The sequence below is a fragment of the Primulina eburnea genome, chromosome 6, assembly GCF_022965805.1.
Source record: "Primulina eburnea isolate SZY01 chromosome 6, ASM2296580v1, whole genome shotgun sequence".
Taxonomy (NCBI): domain Eukaryota; kingdom Viridiplantae; phylum Streptophyta; class Magnoliopsida; order Lamiales; family Gesneriaceae; genus Primulina; species Primulina eburnea.
Window position 1 is genome coordinate 3,482,124 of NC_133106.1, and position 21,809 is coordinate 3,503,932.

The window sequence follows — 21,809 nt, forward strand, 5'->3', positions numbered from 1 at the left end:
GTTTGGTATGACGATTTTTAAGCCTAAGTCGGTGGCCCTCGCCGAACTTGGAGAGATTGATGATGGGATAAGGGTGGTGCAGGAGCATAATATTCTCATTAATCACATTAACTCGGATTCTCTTCTGGAGGTGCAAGCAGTAATGTGTCCAGAGGAAGATCTGAGTTATGTTGGATCTTGTGCGGAGGATATTAGACGACTTCTTGAGCAAAATGGCATTCGACATCTCTTTCATGTTAGGTGATCTGCCAACACGATTGAACATGCTCTAGCTTCTTTTGCTATTTTTTCTCCGATCCTTTGTTTGGAAGAATGAGAGTTTTTCTTATTGGTTAGTAAAACTTGTAAATCCAGACTTTGTCACCTCTTAATAAATTTGCAAGTTTCCTCAAAAATAATAATAATAATAATAATATAATAAATATTTTAAAAAATAACATTATTATTATATTATTAATACTTATAGTATTATTATTTTATTATTAATATTATTTTTGAAGCAGATTCAGAGATGATGATAGTAATTTCATATTTGTCTCGAACCCAAATCCAAAAAAATCGGAGATCCTCGTCTCCGTTTCAGGTTTTTACCACAGACACCAAACTCGTGAGGAAAGCTGTATCCCTATGTAAGCTCTTGGATTTCATACTTGTTGGCTCATGCATGCTAGCAGCCGTTCAATGGTAAATTATTAACACAACTCACTTATTTTATGTTGCTAACTCAACTCTACGAGAGTCCAGTCGATTTTGATAGTCTAAATGATATATTAGGTCAGGTGGCTCAAGTAATTGAAAACCCAACACACTTATTTTATGTTGTGTGACGTGTGTCACATGTTATGACATTCTATATCTTGCAGTTGCTTTATCAGTCATGGTAGCTGGAAATGGCTGAGGTCATTCCTGCTCATGGCGTAGAGCGGCCTCTGCCCACCGCCTTCAATTTTTTCTCGAGTCTATGTACATATTGAATGCATTGATTACAACCCTTTGTTGAGCTTCTAGAGATCTTAATTTTTGAGAAAGATTTAACGAAAACCGCGATCTAAAACGGTTCGATTCTCACTGAGATTTGTTACTTCTGTTTGCAGCCAATCCATAGCTATCTATTCTCTGTGATACTCATCTTTCTTAGTTAATGAAAGCTGAAATTTTGTTGTTTCCATATGGAAATTTAATAACAAATGAACTTCAGAGGACCGCGTTCGTTACAATATCTGTTTTGTATGATTCAAGAGACCGTGGAATAAGGCAGTGATTAGTATGCAGTATTTTTCTGTGGGTTTTTAGTGCCTTGTTTTGCTGTGGTATTGTGAATTATTTTGTAGATGAGCTCTTCTTGTTAGATCATTTTGATGGTCTGCATCTTTGGATTCAATTTCGTCTACTAGCTTGAAACCTTATTGTGTATGATGAAGCATAACTGCCAAATGATGTTTGGGACATTGCGCAAGGGCTTTGAGTTCCCTGTGGTTATTTTTCCTTGGGATAATGAAATAATCAGCATACATTTTATCCATTCTGTTGGCATTGGAATCAACTGTTGAATGCAAAGCTATCATTTCCTATATGCTAGTGCATTTTTTTATGCATCTATGTCACAGAAAAGCCCTGGTCCTATGCAACCTCCGCCGACGTAGACAAAAAATGAGGAGAATTCAGACCTTCATCTTCAAATACTGCATACACTACTACTCCCATGGTTACAAGCTTTTCATCATATGATTATGGTTACCACACCCCATTTGCCGGTGGTTTACACAATTTTTACAAAATGACTTTCCACAATTTATTAATTAAATTCTCCCTACATTAAATACGTCAATCATATTATTTCAAGAATATCCACAGAACCAGGATATGAGGTTGGCGGGAACACAGCTAGTACCAGAAAATCTGCAGCACAAACACATACATAGAGAGATGATGAGAAGATGTTCGGTCATGGTCATAGAGTTAATATAAGACCTCTGTGTGACATCTGGGTGCATCGTTACCATCATCATGGACAAACCATTTCGAACTAAAATATAACATGGGTGTATTCAACCTAGAGATGTATTCAATCTAAACTTTTAATGACTTTTATGGAATTTTAAAATCTAGAGGTATTCAATCTAAACTTTTAATGACTCTATATATGTTTAGTGGTATTCAACATGGATTTTGGTAGAGTTTTAAAAAGTCATGTGGTATTCAAACTTGACTTTTTAAAACTCTACAAAAGTCAAGAGGTATCCAAAAAATCCATAGATTTTCAAGGATTCTTATTTTATTATTCATGTACAAACCTTGAAGCCTTATGTACAGTTGCAGAAAATCTAAAATATTCTTCCACATATACCAAAGATTTTGATGGACTTTCTTTTTTGAACAATACGCTATCTCTCTTCTATCTCAAGTCATCTCTAGGGTTCTTTTCTCTCTCAAAAAAATTTCTTCTATTCAAAGGTATGATTGGATCAATATTGAATTTATTATATTGCCAATATTTATGTGTAAAAATAGATGAATTGTTGTTTTTTTCTTGAATCATTATGATTATTGTATTTCATAAATTGTTCATTTTAATAAAATTTTATTATGAACTTATAAAAATATTGTTCATTAATATGTTGAATTGACATAAAGAATTGAAATTTTGATTTCAATAAATTGGATAGTTCATTTTTCGCTTTTCACAAATTAAATTTATTTAACCTTTAAATAAGTAAAATTTATTTACATTTTCATGAAATAAAAAAAATTTAAAATTTAATAGGTTATACATGTCCAATAATTATTTAAAAGAAATTAATAAAAAAATAAATCACAATTATAAAAGTTTACAAAAGTTTACAAAAGTCTACAAAAATCTTGAAAAAAAGTCTATAAAAGTCTATGAAATATGTTTTACAATTCCATGAGATTCTATAAAAGTCAATCAAAATCCATCAACTCCACAAAAGTCCACCTTTTAAAAAAAGTCATTAAAAGTCATTAAAAGTCATTAAAGTCATTAAAAGTCCCCTTAATGACTTTTAATGACTTTTTTTAATAAGAGACTTTTGTGGATTTGACAGATATTTGTAGAATCTCACAGATTTCTAAACAGAATTCCATAGACTCCTGTAGACTTTTTGCAAGACTTTTGTAGACTTCTGTTAACTTTTTCATATAATTATATGAAAATCCATGACTCTTGTAATATTTTTATATTATATTTAAGTGATTTTCTTGAACTAATAATTAATAATTATTTGACATAGATAATATCTTCATTTGAAATATTATTATTATTATTATTATTAATAATGTAATAAAATTTATTTAAAATGTAAATAGATTTTATTTGTGAAAACAAATAATGAATCACTAGTCAATTTAGAACTCAAAATTGAACTTCTCGATCCTAACCAATTCAACATAAATTATTAATTAATCAAAAAATTTAGATTATATAACAATTTCTTTTTGTCAATATTAGATTAAAAAATCAAAATAGTATGACAATTTGATAAAATTTCAACAGTAGTTTATGAAATAAAATCTAACTTATATTGACAATATGATCAACATCGCTCCACATTTGATTTGCTATAGCATCTCTCCATGCATTAGCATTTGTCCGTTGTTGTTCTTGTGTATCGAATAATTCACCAAAGTTGTCATCTTCGTAAACTTGTTCTGATGAAGATGGTGGAACTTCAATCTCAGTTTCAACTGGAAATTCATCAGAACGACACTCCTTGCGAAGAAAATTGTGTAATCCAGCACAAGCCAATACGATCTCTGTTTGTGTTGTATATTTAAACGGAGGAGCAGTTTTGAATAATTTGAACCGCGATTTAAATATGCCAAATAACCTTTCAATTACGTTCCTCAAAGAAGCATGACGTAGATTGAACAACTCTTTTGAATCTTCAGGGTGGCGACCTTGGCCAGTGAAATCTTGGAGATGATAACGCACACCACGAAAAGGAGCCAAGAATTGACGTCGATTTGGATATCCACCGTCCACTAAAAGGAATTTACCTATCAAACCATATTTTGTAGGATCAAGTAACTAATGTACAGAATATATAATCCTAAAAAATAAAAAAAAATTAAATAAGCTAGTAGCATTAAAAAAATAACCTCGTGTCACTTTAAGCCCGTTATTTCTTGATAAAGCATCTGTTAATACGTTTGAATCATGTGCAGATCCCTCCCATCCACTGAGCACATATATGAATTCTAAATCAAAGTTACATGCTGCTAAAACATTTTGAGAAATCGTCCCATGACGATTACGATAACTATTAGTATCACGCCCAAACACCGTGGCAGGAATATGAGTGCCATCAATAGCTCCAATGCAATCCTATAACAACAATATAATAATAATAATAATTACAACAACATCAATAACAAAAACAACAAAAAGAATTTCATTACTTACTTTGAAATAAGGATAAAATCTTGTACTCTCTCTTATTTTTTCGGGCACTGCAGATCCAGGTTTGACCATCATATCTGCTGCAATGCTATTTAATGCTTTCAACACCTTGTTGAAGTTTTGGCTTGTATTGTAGTGTGATCGTTCAAAGGTTTTACGAATTAAGCAATATCGGGTATTATGACCAACAACAAGTAAAAATACGGCAAGCATTTCTTCAATACAAATGTATCTTGTATCTTGTAAATGTGTTTTCTCTCTAAGGATGTTGCACAATTTTAAAAATACATCGGGGTACAATCTATAAATCTCTCGAAAGTTTGTTGGATCTTCTTTTAATATTTTATGAATATAATTGTATCCCCTTGAAGTTATTGGTCGTCTATTTAAAGGAGGATGGACACGTTCACAATTCATGTTAGCTATATGCTTAGTAAAAGTATAGAGGCTCCCACGAACTTCAACTAACAAAAACCTAATAGTTTTGTGTAATTCTTCTTCAAATTCATCTTCTTCCATTTGTTCTTCTACTTCATCGACGTTGATATTTGACATTTAAATAAAATACCTGATATCAAACAGATAATTAAAATAAAAGAAACTCTATAAATTTATTAAAAACCATTCCATGTATCAAACAAGTTATGTTCAAGAAACAACAAAAAACTTATATAAATCATCCAAAATTCAAGAGTTTTCTACTAGATCAATAATTAGAAAAACAATTCGAAACAATGCGAATAGAATTTTTAACATAAGGTAACTCTTTAAGAATTGTGTTTGAAAACATACTCATTCATTCAATTTATAATCTATCCATCCCGAATGCTCTTCAATGGTCATTTTCAAGAAATCCATCTTTTTTGATCTGGTATTGAGTAAATCAAGCACCTTATATCGAGTACGATTATCCAAATTTGGGACCTCCTTGATAGCATCCCAACAAGTGTCACCTGCATTCCCTATTGATTCTATCTTAGAAACCACCTTCTCAAGACTATGGGAGAACTCATGCATAGCATTTGGGTCAATACTTTTGAATGTGTTTGATTTTGCTTCAAACTCGGTCCTATCCCGTTTCTTAGTTGTTGCTGGAACCTCCGAATTTATGGGCTGAGAGGGTAATGGTGAAATAGAATCCTCGAAAAATGGAGGTTGATACGAAGATTCTTGTCCGTCGCTTTGCACGAAATATTCACCAATGTTGTGATCAAACACATAATCGTCTATTAAACTAGTTCCCCTATTTTCTTCTATCTCAAATTTTCTTACATCAGTGTCATCTCCTACTCCATTGAGTGTTTTCCTGTAGCAGTTCCAGTCCCAACCACAATTCTCAGGTCTTCATAATCCTCAAAAGTGTCTGTCCGATAGTGTTCATGTTTAGGGTGAGACTGGTAAAGAGCAAAAAATAACATCAAGTGTTAAGCTAGTTATAAATGTAATTGTAAATATAAAATTTATTTTTTTAACTCGAAGACTCTCACCTTAAAATAATCTTCCCATACTTCGTCATTAGCCGTGAATTTCTTTGTCTCAGGATCCCATCCAAAACCAGAGTTATGACGCATAAGCTTACAATAACTGCTGTATCTTCCTTTGAACCACTTTAGACGACTTTGATATTGTGTAATAGTTTTTGCACATTGTCGTTCAGAGAGGGAAGTATTTTCTTTTCTACAGTTTTTTTGCTAAATACTCCATTCTTATCACGCCATCCTCTCATGGCACCATCCACCATAATTTTTAGCAATTCATTGCTCTCTTCAATCGTCCACACATTATATTTTTCTCGTGAATCTCCCATTGATAGTATTACTTGAATATGCATAAGATAAAATCTCAAGAACAACTCACAACATGATATTTAAATAATAAAAAAAAACTTACAGCAATAAAAAATTGGATAAAGCCACACTACAAAAAGTTAACACCACAAACTTTTAGCTGGTAATTCTTCCAGCAGCAGAAGATGAACAGACTTCTAGCTACCATGCAACAGCGGTTAGTCACATCAAACACCGACATGGAAGATCTCACAGCTAGATTGAATCAAGAATTCGCAGTATCTAACTAAAAAGTAAGTTTCCAATTCTTGTCCGTTTTTTTTTTTAATGTTTTCTTCAATAAGTACTGCTTCAAAGGCCACATGATTGTTTTACATTTTTGTTGCATATTACTTTGCATGGAAGAAATATGACTTAATGCAGTATCTTTCAAATTTCTATTGGAATTACTTGTTTGAGTAAGAACATCTTCCAAGGCTTTGCTAACTTACTAAATCGGAGGGATATGAAGGCATACTTGTCAGCCAGATCCCTAGACGGCTAGACCTGAACCTTTAGGTGGAGCGCTAGCTAATAAAAGAAAGGATAAAGAAATCCTTTCTTCCAAAAGAATACAAAGAAGAGGACAGAAGGAAAATGGTCAAGAGAATTAGGAATGCATAGAAGAAGTCATGATGGACAAGTTTCATGTAGTTTGTAGTCGCTCAGAATAGATCATGGAACTTATCGAGCCATAGGTTCCTGTCTAGCTGTCCCTGTTGTTATTTTACCCAGAACAAGAAGTATAGGTTCTACTTTCTGTTTGTTGTGGCAACTATTTTTCTTCCACTCATCAGTGTCAATATAGCCAATTCAGCTACGTTCAATCAACGTTCGGGATTTACCCTTTCGACAACTAACATTGTATCACTTAGTTTGCAAATGTAAACCATTTTATGTTTTCAATTATGACCTTACTTTATTGATATCAATTTCCAATATGAAATAAAATTCAGAATCAGTGAAACACAGAACACTGTCGATATCAGATTGGTGTTCCATTATATATTTTTATGATATTGTAAGCCAAAGATTTGGAAATTGAACTTGAGACTACAAAGAAGAGTGGCCAAGAAAATCAGGAGAAGGGTATTCTTGATAAAAGGGAAAGATTTACTCAAAACACAGTGGGCTATTGATCGAGGACATCGGTAGAAAATGCTTGGACATGGAGTTGAGGTTGAAAGCTGAACAGGGCTTAATTTGGCATTTCGTGGCCATTTCAAATCCTAGTTTTGTTAAGTGAATAATAATGGGGAAAGAAATAAAAAACAAAGGATGAAAACTTTGTCGCTGAAGCAACAAAGTCTTCGATCGTTCAAGAGAATGAGGCATTACGGTCTTCATTTTGCATTCCGTGGCTAACGTTCATTAATTCTAGCGACGCATTCAATAAAGTGATTCGTACTCCAGCAAAAACGGAAGAAAATTACAACAACAAAAAAAAAAAAGCGACGATAAAAGATTTGAATTACCGCAGCAAGAAAGATTCATTCATAATCATCATAAAACAAATGCAAAAGAGATGGGAGAAGCCGAAGTCATGGCAAAAGGGAATAATACCTTTGAAGGAGAATTGTGCATGAGGAAGAAGAGCGGCTGCGATATGGGGTGCAAAGATTTGTTGAATTAAAAGTCTACCAAAATCTCTAGGGTGAGTAGAAGAGAATTTTTTATTTCTAATTGTTGTACCTAGTGTTTTAAATTTTGTACATAAAGAAATCTATAAGAATCATAGAAAATCTATGGAAATTTTGGATACTTATAGATTTTCATAGAGTCTTCAAAAATCAAAGTTGAATACCACTTTACTTTTAACAACTCTACAAATCCTAATTTGGATACCCCAAAACTTTTCTAGAGTCTACAAAAATCCATGTTGAATACCTCTAGATTTCTAAAATCCATGAAAGTCATCAAAAGTAATTAAATTTCCTAGATTGAATACACCCCCATAAATTATTGTGTGTTGTTTATCTAACTTTAATGCTTGCTTTTCAATTTCATGTAATGAAGGCGAAATTTAATTAGATATTACTTGTATTGTTATCTATATCAGTTTCCTTTGTCGGTGATTGCAACTGAATTTAAATGTCTACGTTAATTGAATACTTCTAGACTTTTAAAATCTACAAGAGTCGTTAAAAGTCAATAAATCTCCTACATTCAATACACCCTCTTAGACTGTGACACCATGTTAAAATCATGGATTGAGCGTGAGTTTACCCTAAAAAATTGTCTAAGTTCACATACACAACTTCAAAAAATTTAATGCAGTCGATGTAAGACAAATAAACTTAAGTTCAACCAGACAACCCAACATAAAATTTCGACTGCCCCAACATAAAATTTCCTAAATACTTGTGTCTAATTTGTTCGGTCCCTATGTGGAACATTATTAATATTTTTGCAAAAATAAGTTTTACGATATAATCATACTTTATATAGAAAGTAATTGTATTATATTAACAAAATATTTGATTAAAATTTAAAAGGTCTAATCTAAATTCTAAATAAATATAGGGTAAATTTGTGAAAAATCCATATGCACATCTTTAAATTAAAATTCAGTCCTCCACCACAATTTTTTAATATTTAGTACCTGGCAATGATATAATTTTAGTTTTAACTCTCCACAAGCCCAAAGTTACAATTTTGTTATTATTTAAAAAAATATATAATTTTATCCACAAAAATTACATATGTCTTCTTCATCTGAAATATAATTTTTTAAAAATTTTATTTCTCAATTAACATAGAATAAAAGTAAATATTTATTTTGACATACAAAGTACCTATTATGGGGTTTCAGATACTTGATTTCACTCTTTGAATACTCCAAATATATAAAAAAAATACTATATTTTCGAGTAATCACAACAATTTCGGTCATTATTGATCTTTTTAATAAAAAATACATAATGATAACTTACTTTTTCATGTCATTTTATTTAATAAAAAAAATATAGTTTACCACTCATCACGAAATAATATTAGATATTTATTTTGACTTATAAGGTAACTATTTTGGAGTTCCAAATGCTTAAATTTGGCTATTTAAATATTCTAAATGTGTAAAAAAATAATGAATCTTCGAGCAATCATCATAAATTATGTAATTGGTGGTTTTTCATTGAAATTTTGTTAGGATGACTTATTCACGATATTTAATTTTTGAAAAAACACAGTTTCTCACTAATCATGAAATTAGAAAAAATACTTATTTTGACAGATAAAGTATCTATTTTTGGGTTCCAGATATTAGATTTGACTATTTGAGTACTTCGAATGTGTAAAAAAATACTTGAGTTTAAATAATATTAAGTGACTTTTGATGGTTTCATTTGTGATGTTAAAATGTGATGTCTAAATTGGTACAAAAAGTATCTAATTAGAGTATAAAAATACATGATTTTACTCCCTAAATACTCATATCCAATTATTTGGGGATGTCAAAATATAGTTTGAAATTAATATTGAGTGGTACTGACGATGACATTCATGAATTAAAAAATTTGATACCTAAATTAATAGAAATAAGACATAATTTGAGTCCACAAATACTTGATTTTACGTACCCTTTAAATAATCAAATGTTATTATTTGATGATGTCAAAATATATAGTTTGAAGTTAATATTGAGTGACCTTTGATGACAAGATTTGTGAATTAAAAATATGGCACCTAAATTGGTACAAATAGTACCTAATTCGATTCTACATATATTTGATTTTACCATTTGAAGACTCAATTTTGATCATACCTAAATTGATACAAATAATACCTAATTCAATTCTACATATATTTGATTTTACCATTTGAAGACTCAATTTTGATCATAAATTCGATCCTGTTGTGAAAAAGTAAAAATTTATGGTAAAAAGTAAAAATCTCAAACTCTCAAAATTTACCAAACTACACACTTTATAATATTTTTATCTCTACTCAATTGTGATTTTCTTCACAAATGAGAGATCTATTTATAGAGTTTCATTACACATAATCCAAAAATAAAATACATCATTACCTACATCATCACACACAAATTTCTAACTTTATAACTCTTATTTTCAACATTCAAATATTCAACTATTACTTTTTCCATATTAAAATATATTATTTCAACACTCCCCCGTGTGATGATGATCATGATACGATGATGTCTTCATTACGTGTTTTGTACTGCCTCGTTAAAAACCTTACTTGGAAAAACCCATTGGAATAAAAATCATAGTAAGGGAAAAAGAGTGCAGTCACGTAAACTCCCCCTGATGTTGACATGAACAATTCTTCACAAATTTCGTAGATTGCGCATCCCAATATTATATATGTGCTTTCTGAATATTGACGTAGGAAGTGCCTTTGTGAAGAGATCTGATGAGTTTTCACTTGATTGAATGTGACGAACATCAATACATTTATTCTTCTCAAGTTCCTTGGTGAATGCGAAGAACTTAGGAGGAATATGTTTAGTTCTGTCACTTTTTATGTATCCTTCTTTCATTTGAGCAACACATGCATCATTATCTTCATATAGTATCACAGGCTTCTCATCGAATGATAATCCGCATGAAATTTGGATATGTTGGGTCATTGATATTAACCACACACATTCACGACTTGCTTCATGTAGTGCAATAATCTCGACATGATTTAGTGCAATAATCTCGGCATGATTTGATGAAGTTGTTACGAGCGTTTGTTTCTGTGAACGCCAAGATATTGCAGTGCCTCCACGAGTAAATACATATCCAGTTTGGGAACGTGCCTTGTGTGGATCAGATAAGTATCCAGCATCAGCATAACCAATTATACTTGGATTAGCATCTTTTGAATACAAAAGTCCCAAGTCTGTCGTTCCTCGGAGATATCGGAATATATGTTTAATTCCGTTCCAGTGTCTCTTTGTTGGATATGTGCTAAATCTTGCCAACAAATTTACGGCAAAAGATATATCAGGCCTTGTACAATTTGTAAGATACATAAGGGCACCGATGGCACTTAGATATGGTACTTCTGGACCAAGAATATCTTCATCATCTTCACATGGACGGAATGGATCCTTTTCTATGTTTAATGATCTAACAATCATTGGAGTACTTAAAGGAATTGCTTTATCCATATTAAAACGTTTAAGGATCTTTTCTGTATAATTTGTCTGGTGAACAAATATTCCACATTCTTTTTGTTCAATTTGTAATCCCAGACAATACTTGGTTTTTCCAAGATCCTTCATTTCAAATTCTTCCTTCAAGTATGACACAACTTCTTGAATTTCCTTATTCGTTCCAATGATGTTTAAATCATCAACATATACAGCAATAATTACGCATCCGGATGTTGTTTTCTTAATGAAAACACAAGGGCATATTGAATTATTTACATATCCCTTTTTCATCAAGTGATCACTTAGTCGATTATACCACATTCGACCTGATTGCTTTAACCCATATACCGATCTTTGTAATTTCACAAAATAATATTCCCTGGATTTTGAACTTTGTGCTTCAGGCATCTTAAATCCTTCAGGGATTTTCATATATATATATTACTATCAAGTGATCCATATAAGTAAGCTGTAACAACATCCATAAGACGCATTTCTAAATTTTCAGATACCGCTAAGCTAATCAAATACCGAAACGTAATTGCATCCATCACAGGAGAATACGTTTCTTCATAATCAATTCCAGGCCTTTGAGAAAAACCTTGTGCAACAAGTCGAGCTTTATATCTTACTATTTCATTTTTCTCATTTCGCTTTCGAATAAAAACCCATTTGTATCCAACAGGTTTTACACCTTCAGGTGTAAGGACTATAGGTCCAAAAACATTACGTTTATTTAGCGAATCTAATTCAACCTGGATGGCATCTTTCCATTTTATCCAATCCTGCCGATTTTTACATTCACCAAAAGATTTTGGTTCATGATCTTCGTTATCATTTATGATGTCGATTGCCACATTATAAGAAAATATATCATTAATTTCATCTATATCTTTTCGGTTCCATATTTTTCCAGTATTAATGTAATTGATAGAGATTTCATGATTCTCGTCAGTTTGTGGTTCTGACAGAACATTTTCATCATCATGTGTTTCTTCAGGAACATCATTCTCTATTTTGTGATCATCATTTTTCTCTATGAATTTTCTTTTTCGAGGATTTTTATCCTTGGAACCGACTGGCCTTCCACGCTTCAGGCGTTTAATGACATCATGAGTATCTTCCATTTGTTTCTTTGGAATTTCAATTCGAGCAGGAGCATTTGCAGCATGTATATATGATTTAGTTACCCCTTTTGTGTCTGCAAATGCATCTGGTATTTGATTTGCTATTCTTTGCAAGTGTACAATTTGTTGTACATCTTTTTCACATTGTTTTGTTCTTGAATCCAGATATAATAATGATGATACATACCATGTAATTTCTTTTTTCGGTATGTTTCTGTTCTCCCCCTAACATTGGGAAGATTTCCTCATTAAAATGACAATCAGCAAAACGTGTTGTGAACACGTCGCCTGTCTGAGGTTCAAGATATCGAATGATTGATGGACTATCATAACCGATATAAATTCCAACCTTTCTTTGAGGTCCCGTTTTCTTTCGTTGCGGTGGTGCAATAGGCACATACACCATACATCCAAAAATTCTCAAATGAGAAATGTCTGGTTCTTTACCAAATGCAAGCTGCAATGGAGAGTATTTATGATATGCACTTGGTCTGATGCGAATTAATGAAGCAGCGTGTAAAATTGCATGTCCCCATATAGAAATAGGGAGCTTTGTTTTCATAATCATTGGTCTAGCAATCATTTGCAGACGTTTAATCAATGATTCAACCAATCCATTCTGTGTATGTACATGAGCAACAGGATGCTCAACAATGATTCCCATAGACATACAATAATCATTGAAAGTCTGGGAAGTAAATTCACCAGCATTATCAAGTCTAATTTTCTTGATTGTATAATCGGGAAATTGATTCCTCAATTTTATTATTTGAGCAAGTAATCTTGCAAATGCAACATTTCGAGTTGACAATAAACATACATGTGACCATCTGCTGGAGGCATCAATCAATACCATAAAGTATCTGAATGGTCCACATGGTGGATGGATTAGTCCACAAATATCACCCTGAATACGTTCAAGAAACATTGGTGATTCAGTTTGGATTTTGACTGGTGATGGTCTTATAATAAGTTTTCCAAGAGAACATGCTTTACATTAAAACTTATTATTCTGAAAGATCTTCTGGTCTTTCAGTGGATGACCATGTGTATTTTCTATAATTCTTCGCATCATTGTTGAACTAGGATGTCCCAATCGATCATGCCAATTGGTTAATATCGAAGAATTATCAATTACTATGTTTGATTCAATGGGACTTATATGTGTATAATGCAATCCAGTAGGGAGCATTGGTAGTTTTTCAATAACATATTTCTTTCCTGATTTATATGTGATAAGACACATATATTTCTCATTCCCTTCATTCATTGTTTGAGTATCATACCCATGGGAATATATATCATTAAAACTCAACAAATTTCTTTTCGATTGTGGTGAATATAAAGCATCATTGATCAAAAATTTTGTACCATTAGGTAACAAAAATTGTGCTTTACCACATCCCTTAATCAAGTCTACAGGACCTGATATTGTATTCACTGTTGTTTTTGTTGGTTTTAGTTCAAAGAAATATCTTTTATCTCGGAGGATAGTGTGCGTTGTACCACTATCGGGTATGCAAACTTCAGCTTTGCTCATAGCATTTTCCATATTTGAACTTCAAAAAAATATGCAATGAAATAAAATTACTGACAATACATATATAAATATAACACATATCATAATTGTACAATAAAACATTATTATATGAATACATGAAAAACAAATTATTGTACATTTATATTCTACCACTATATTGTTCATTTTCAGAAAAATCATTGAGAAACTCTGCAGCATCAAAATTGTTCATTTCTATCCCACCAACATGTTGATCATTTCCAGAGAAATCATTCATAAAATCACCAGCATCAAGATGAGTTGAATCACTCAAACAGTCACTGCGTTCAGTGAAGTTGGTCTCCTTTTCTTTCCCCTTTAATGATTCTTTATAAAGTTTACAAAGGTGCTCAGGGGCTCGACAAACTTTGGACCAATGTCCTGGAGTACCACATCTGTAACAAGAACTTTCATATCTTTTTGAGTGATTCTCATTAACACTTGTATTCTCATGATGTCTTTTCTGTGGATGGTTTGGGACGCTCTTTTGAGATGAGTTATAAAAATAACTATCTCTATTATTTTCAAAACCACGGCCGCGTCCACGACCACGACCAATTCCACGTCCACGTCCACGACCTCGACCTCGACCAAAACCTTGTCTTTGAAATTGATTTTGGTTTCCAGGTATAAATTCATTTTTACTTACAGCATTTACTTCTGGAAATGCTGTTGATCCAGTGGGTCGGGACTGATGATTTCTCATTAATAGCTCGTTGTTCTTTTCCGCCACAAGAAGACAGGCGATGAGCTCAGAATATCTCGCAAATCCACGTACTCTATGTTGTTGCTGTAGAGTAATATTTGATGCATGAAATGTGGAAAATGTTTTTTCAAGCATCTCAGATTCTGTGACCTCATGTACACAAAATTTTAATTGCGAGATTATTCTATACATCGCCGAATTGTAATCACTGACTTTTTTAAAATCTTGGAATCTCAGTGTGTTCCATTCATCCCGGGCGGTCGGAAGTATAACTTCCCTTATATGTTCAAATCTTTCTTTTAATCCCTTCCACAAAGCCATGGGATTTTTTTTCAGTCAGATATTCACATTTCAATCCATCGTCGAGATGTCGACGCAAAAATATCATGGCTCTTGCCTTTTCTTGTGACGTGCATATGCCATTTTCTTTAATGGTCTCGCTTAGACCCAATGACTCAAGATGCATTTCTACATCTAGAGTCCATGGCATATAATTCTTTCCCGTGATGTCGAGCGCAATAAATTCGAGCTTTGTTAAATTTGACATGGTGGTACTAAAAAAAATTACGATGCATTTTATTAGTTAATAAATATTCCAATACAAAGTAACGGATAAACAACAAGTACAAGTATTTGTAAAAATAAAGAAAACGCACGAAGAGGATATTCTCCGATAAATACAAGACTCGTGAGTATGATAACCAAAATAATTAAAAATATCCTTGAGAAAGCCATCTTCTTTTTTCTTCGAAAAATTTGATGATGAATAATTTTTAGAGAAGAAGAGAAAGTTGGAGTGATTGAATGTGTTTGTGAGATGATATTTATAAGGCAAAAACTAGCCGTTTGTTACCGTTTATGACCGTTGGTGTACAAAAAATAAATGTATGTATTTGTATAATTTTATGGTAATAATATGATGTATATAATATTAGACATGTTTAAATAATTATGTATATCATATCATAATATTATAATGAGTGTCATAATTTATTTTGTTTAAAAACCTTATAGGCTTTTATACTTGTCGTATCCCTTACCGGGAGTGTGGGATGTCGTCTTAACATCCTCCCAGGATTTATAACAAGTTTATGAAAAATTTATTTTTATTATTTCTAATAATAACATTATATTGTATATTAAATAAATACAGTAAAATAAATATTATTACTTTTTGTTTAAAAACCTTATATGCTTTTATACTTGTCGTATCCCTTACCGGGAGTGTGGGATGTCGTCTTAACATCCTCCCAGGATTTATAACAAGTTTATGAAAAATTTATTTTTATTATTTCTAATAATAACATTATATTGTATATTAAATAAATACACAATAAATAAATAACAGTAAAATAAATATTATTACTTTTGTTACCTTTTTCTTCTGTTTGGAGCTTGGAAAAGTATGTAGGACTTTTAGAGCTTCGTGCTGATAACGTGTTGTGAAAAAGTAAAAATTTATGGTAAAAAGTAAAAATCTCAAACTCTCAAAATTTACCAAACTACACACTTTATAATATTTTTCTCTCTACTCAATTGTGATTTTCTTCACAAATGAGAGATCTATTTATAGAGTTTCATTACACATAATCCAAAAATAAAATACATCATTACCTACATCATCACACACAAATTTCTAACTTTACAACTCTTATTTTCAACATTCAAATATTCAACTATTACTTTTTCCATATTAAAATATATTATTTCAACAGATCCTACATATACTTAAGTATTTACTCTTATTTCATGATAAATGAGAAATAATTTTTTAAAAAAATTATATTTTAGATGAAGATGACATATGTAATTTTTTGGATAAAATTATATATTTTTTAAATAAAAAAGGAAAAATTGTAACTTTGGGTATGAGGTAGTCAGATACTAAATCTTAAAAAATTGTGATAAATTCCTGAATTTTAATTCTAAGAAGTACAGAAAGATGCTCGTATAGGTTTAACTCAGTTGGTCAGCATCAGTGAATTTTGGAGCTCGATCGCAAGCGGCAGTGTGAGAGTTAAATTCCCTCCAATGAGAAAGCTCTTTGTGCGCAACACTGAATTACCATGATTTACTTCCTCTTACATTTCTATTTCACCTTTTGGAGCATGAAGTACAGAAAGATTTTCCACAATTAATTGTCCTTTCCTTATTATAATCGGAAATTACATTCACTTCCCCCTCCCAAAATCCGCACCACTCAAACCCTAAATTCTCTCTGTCTCCCCGATTTACTTTTCCCTTCCCAATTCACCTTCCCCTGCTCTTCTCTTCGTTGCCAACCCATCAATTTTCGCTAATCCCCTCACCCCCTTGTTCTTCTGTATCATTATTTGTTGATTCATCATTTTTTTGATTTAGATTGGGCGAAATGCGGCCTACTTCTCTTATATCAATGCTCCTATTAGCTGTTGATATAATCGCGAACTAGGGTTCCATATAGGGTGTTTCATATTTCCGAGGCTTTTTAACCTTTACCTTCGGTGGATATATTGGATCTGCAGCTAGGGGCGGACAATTTGTTTTTTAATTTTATTTATGTCTTGTTCGGGATCCGTCAATGACAATCGATGACGGGTTTTTATATTGGGTTTTCGATTTAGACGTTGTCTTCTTTCCAGGGGCGTGATTAAGTAAAATAGCGAGTTCCCTTGTATCGGTGTTTTTTTTATCGATATTTTGGATCTGCAGCTGGTAGCGTAAATATATATATATATTTTTAACCCTGCGAGAGTTGAGTGCATTTATCTGGCAAGCTTTCATTTGTAATTCGGTTCTTTTTGGAATTCCGGGTCAAGGTTGGATTTTAATTTTTGAGAAAGATTTAACGAAAACCGCGATCTAAAACGGTTCGATTCTCACTGAGATTTGTTTTTTCTGTTTGCAGCCATCTATTCTCTGTAAGATACTCTTCTTTCCTAGTTAATGAAAGCTGAAATTTTGTCGTTTACATATGGAAACTCAATAACAAATGAACTTCAGAGGACCGCGTTTGTTACAGTATCTATTTTGTATGATTCAAGAGACCGTGGAATAAGGCAGTGATTAATGTGCAGTAAATTTTTTTGTGGGTTTTTAGTGCCGTGTTTTGCTGTGGTATTGTGAATTATTTTGTAGATGAGCTCTTCTTGTTAGATCATTTTGATGGTCTGTATCTTTGGATTCGTTTTCGTCTACTAGCTTGAAACGTTATTGTGTATGATGAAGCATAACTGCCAAATGATGTTTGGGACATTGCGCAAGGGCTTTGAGTTCCCTATGGTTATTTTGCCTTGGGATAATGAAATAATCAGCATACATTTTATCCCTTCTGATGGCATTGGAATCAACTGTTGAATGCAAAGCTATCATTTTCCTATATGCTAGTGTATTTTCTTAGCTCAGTCACCCTTTTACGGTGGTTTGAATCATATCTTGGTTAGTATTGGTTCCCTGTAAATTGAATTTGTTTGTGTTGTGAAATGAACTTTTTCTGAAGATACATGGAGGTGTATTGTCTATAATATAACATCGGTGGTAGCTCTCTCAATTATTTTTATCATCTGAGTGGGAGGATGAATGCAGAAGAGTTAGATGTTACTTCAGAATGATCACTAGAGTTGAGTGCATTGGATTGTAACTTGGTGGATATGTGATAATGATTGTTCCCTATGGGAAGTACATACTGTGACAAGATTTTCTTCATCGAACAGTTATTTGGTTCAACTTGGATTTCTTCATCATTTCTCTAAGACAACTTTCTAGTTTTCCAAATCATGTTTGTGCAGTTTTAGACAATATAATTATTATGAACACAACACATCGTTCACCATGGGTTTTTACCCTTACTAGATGAATGTTGGAAGTTGGAACGTTTTGTGTCTGATTTGTTTTCTCTAAAACTTACATATCCCAGGTATTCCCATCTATGCAAAGTGAACTATGATTTAGTGCAAATTGGTAAAGTTATCTTCTTAAATCAACTCAATTCAAAAATATTTATATTTAGGCTATAAAAACCTCCTGAAATTGGATTTTATCCTGAAGTTAACAAGTTAAATGTGCTCATCTAAAAAAATGCAATTATTGTTTAAATAACTCGATAAATTTTATGTATGCGATGCAGGTGAGCAATCTGTGTCCTACGAAGACTGAGGAAGAAAACAAATAAAAAGAGAAGGTCTATATAGAGATGGGCTGCAGGTCAATAATTAGGTGGCCGCAGCAAGTCACAACATCTCTAGTTGAGCAGTTAATTCGTTCTGAAAAGGACTTGGAGAAAGCAATTTCAATATTTGATGCTGCTACAGCAGAGTATTGTACTGGTTTCCATCATGACCAAAACACTTTTGGTTTAATTATCAAGCGATTACTCTCTGCCAACAAATTCATGACAGCTGAAGATATGCTTGATAGAATGAGAATAGAGAAGTGTACGATTACTGAAAATATTGTACTCTCTTTTTTGAGGGCCTATGCTAGGGTCCACAAGCCGCATGAAGTGGTGAGAGTTTTCAGGAAGATGAAGGAGTATGAGTGTGAACCCACAGTAAAATCTTATGTAACAGTGTTTTCAGTTCTTGTCGATGAAAGTCAACTAAAAATGGCGTTTAACTTTTATCGATACATGAGGCAGATGGGAATACCAACTAGTGTTACTTCTCTTAATGTTTTGATAAAAGCACTATGCAAGAGCAGGGGATCTTTGGATTCTGCTTTTATGATATTTCGAGAGATGCCCAAACGTGGGCATACTCCGGATTCTTACACGTATGGAACTTTGATCTGTGGGCTGTGCAAAGCTGGGAGAAATCTTGAAGCTAGGGAGCTTTTGCTTGAGATGGAGGCTAAAGGTTGTTCACCCTCTGTTGTTACCTACAGTTTGCTGGTACATGGGCTTTGCCAGACAAATAGATTGGATGAGGCACTGGAATTGCTCAAGGAGATGAAAGGCAAAGGCATTGAGCCCAATTTATATACTTATAGTTCTCTTATTGACGGTCTTTGCAAGCATGGACATTCTTCTCAGGCCATGAAACTGTTAGACAGGATGATTCGGAAATGTCTGGTTCCTAATTTGATAACTTACAGTTCTTTAATACATGGTTTCTGCAGCGAAGGTAAAGTTCAAGATGCGGTTCAGATTCTTGATAGAATAAAGCTACAAGAATTGAAACCTGATGTGGGGCTGTACTCGAAAGTAATAAACTGCTTCTGTGATATCAGCAAGTTCCAGGAAGCAGCAAACTTCCTTGATGAAATGGTCCTTGCAGGTATAACACCAAATCGTGTAACTTGGGGGCTTCATGTTAGGATACATAATCGAGTAGTTCAAGGTCTTTGCTCCGAGAGTAATATTAATCAAGCTTTCCAAAAGTACCTAAGCTTGCGAAATAGGGGCATATCTATTGAGGCAACCACCTTCGAATCGCTTGTAGAATGTTCTTGCGGTAAAGGAGATTTTCACAAAGCTGCTCAAATTATTGATGAAATGGTGGTTGATGGATGCATTCCCGATACGAAAACCTGGAATAGAATATTAGATTATTTTTGGGACCGAGGAAAAGTTCGTGAAGCTGCTGAATTGATGCAGTCCAAACTAATAGAAGAATTTCATTTGAAAACATGAGATGTCAGCAAATTCTTCAGTGAGTAGAAATTATATCACGATAGTTCAGATATCATTCTTGGTGTTTGTGCTTGCTTATTGAATTTTTCATACTGATGAGAGACCGAACAAATTAGTAGAAGGGGATCAATGATAAAGATACTCGAGTCAAATTGAGAGCAGAGCGGGTGAGGAAGGAAGTAGATTTACACAAAAATATCCTAAAATTTCTGGGTGACAATAGACTGGATACCTGACAATTGTTTCCTTGTGTTCAGGGGCCATACTGGTTAAGGCAAAAGCGCTAATGATGAAATGTCAATGAATTTGCATTATAAGCTAATCAGTGTGGCTTCTACATGAGATTTATCTAAATCTATGTTGTCAGTTGAGGTTAATGTTTTCCTTGGATGCAATAGTGGTTAGGACTCTACTGATGTGTCATGTGTGCTCCATCCTATATAATTTTTGGTTTTGGGAAATTGAATTAATTATCATTCTGATCTTTCCAGTCATTATGTGATTTTTATGTGATGAATGCCAATCTAATACATTTTTGTCTCCCTTGGAAATTTTGGATGGGTTGCATCAAGATTAATCATCGTTCTCTTAATAGATTTTTATTTTTCTGTCCAGTGGGGCACGAAATTCGAGATCAATTTTAAGCTGCAGTTAGAAGGAAGGCTTTGACTGCTACTCGGCATTCTGAGCATCCAAGGCACAGGACATAATCAGCAGATGTACCTTCATCCGCGGATGTGGTATTTATTCCTTTTTTCCCTTCCCATTAGCAATTAGCTCATACAAAAATTGTATTTATTTGGGTCTATACTCTTTTCATTAGAAGTCAGAAAGCTCTCTAGCAGCTCGAAGCACCAAGGCCTTGAGCTGACTCTGGCTTTGGTTGTGCATGTACATCACAATCCAACTCGATATTTTGGTTTGATTGTATTTTTTGGCTTTGTATTCTTTCATTAAAATGATAATGATAATCGTCATCTGTCTTCATTATGAAGCATTTAATATGAAGATTCCACGGTTTCTTGTATGAAGCAACTTGATTCAGAAAGAGGCCGTACATCTGCAAATGGCCATTCTCTAGCAGATTCGATTCGAGCACTCGTCGTAAATCCACCACGCACAGACCCGGCATCAACTCAAGCCATCATCTTTCACTCGTGCTACTATTAGTAATGGTTCTCGAGACGAAGAGTCGGTATGGCTGACAGATCTGAGAAAAGTTGTGCCTAGGATAATGGTATATTTTTATCTGTCCACGCATCTTTTTCCAAACTTTTCTCTAACAAATTATCATGAAGTTGCAATAAAAATTGTGTTCCTATATCTACAAATTATTCTATATTTGAGATCAATTCAAATCAAACTCAAGATGATTTATTTGGCGATTGATTACTGAAATCGGCCCAAAAAATAAATAGATTTTGGATGCATTTATAAAATGCAAATGTAAATAACTA

At 33.0% G+C, this 21,809-nt stretch overlaps 2 protein-coding genes across 12 annotated transcripts; one reads left to right on the forward strand and one right to left on the reverse strand.

The window, feature by feature from the left end:
* The first annotated feature begins 872 nt into the window (after nucleotides 1-872).
* Nucleotides 873-21,704, forward strand: LOC140833777 (pentatricopeptide repeat-containing protein At5g46100-like). 11 transcript variants are annotated; one of them, XR_012118566.1, is made up of 4 exons: nucleotides 16,911-20,371; nucleotides 20,968-21,092; nucleotides 21,176-21,243; nucleotides 21,348-21,698. XR_012118566.1 is itself a non-coding variant. In XM_073198176.1 (3 exons), exon 2 carries the CDS (start codon nucleotides 18,916-18,918, stop codon nucleotides 20,350-20,352), a length of 1,437 nt encoding a protein of 478 aa, XP_073054277.1. In that variant the 5' UTR covers nucleotides 873-1,118; nucleotides 18,850-18,915; the 3' UTR covers nucleotides 20,353-20,371; nucleotides 20,968-21,341. The 11 variants fall into 11 exon arrangements, 8 of the variants coding, with proteins under 8 accessions (XP_073054277.1, XP_073054281.1, XP_073054274.1 ...); XM_073198176.1 differs by lacking the exon at nucleotides 21,348-21,698 and adding an exon at nucleotides 873-1,118 and having other exon boundaries at nucleotides 18,850-20,371; nucleotides 20,968-21,341; XM_073198180.1 differs by lacking the exon at nucleotides 21,348-21,698 and adding an exon at nucleotides 873-1,056 and having other exon boundaries at nucleotides 18,850-20,371; nucleotides 20,968-21,341.
* LOC140835263 (uncharacterized) lies at nucleotides 5,213-5,936 on the reverse strand. Its single transcript, XM_073200752.1, has 2 exons — nucleotides 5,908-5,936; nucleotides 5,213-5,726 (listed from the first exon to the last, which is right to left on the reverse strand). Exons 1-2 carry the CDS (start codon nucleotides 5,934-5,936, stop codon nucleotides 5,213-5,215), a joined length of 543 nt encoding a protein of 180 aa, XP_073056853.1.
* Nucleotides 21,705-21,809: the final 105 nt, after the last annotated feature.

Excerpts from the sequence above, each read along its gene's own strand:
- LOC140835263 (XM_073200752.1), bottom strand. The coding sequence starts at position 5,936 with ATGACGAAGTATGGGAAGATTATTTTAAG. Across the intron at positions 5,727-5,907 it reads TATGGGAAGATTATTTTAAG|GAAAACACTCAATGGAGTAG; the intron begins GTGAGAGTCTTC and ends GAACTGCTACAG.
- LOC140833777 (XM_073198176.1), top strand. The coding sequence starts at position 18,916 with ATGGGCTGCAGGTCAATAATTAGGTGGCCGCAGCAAGTCACAACATCT.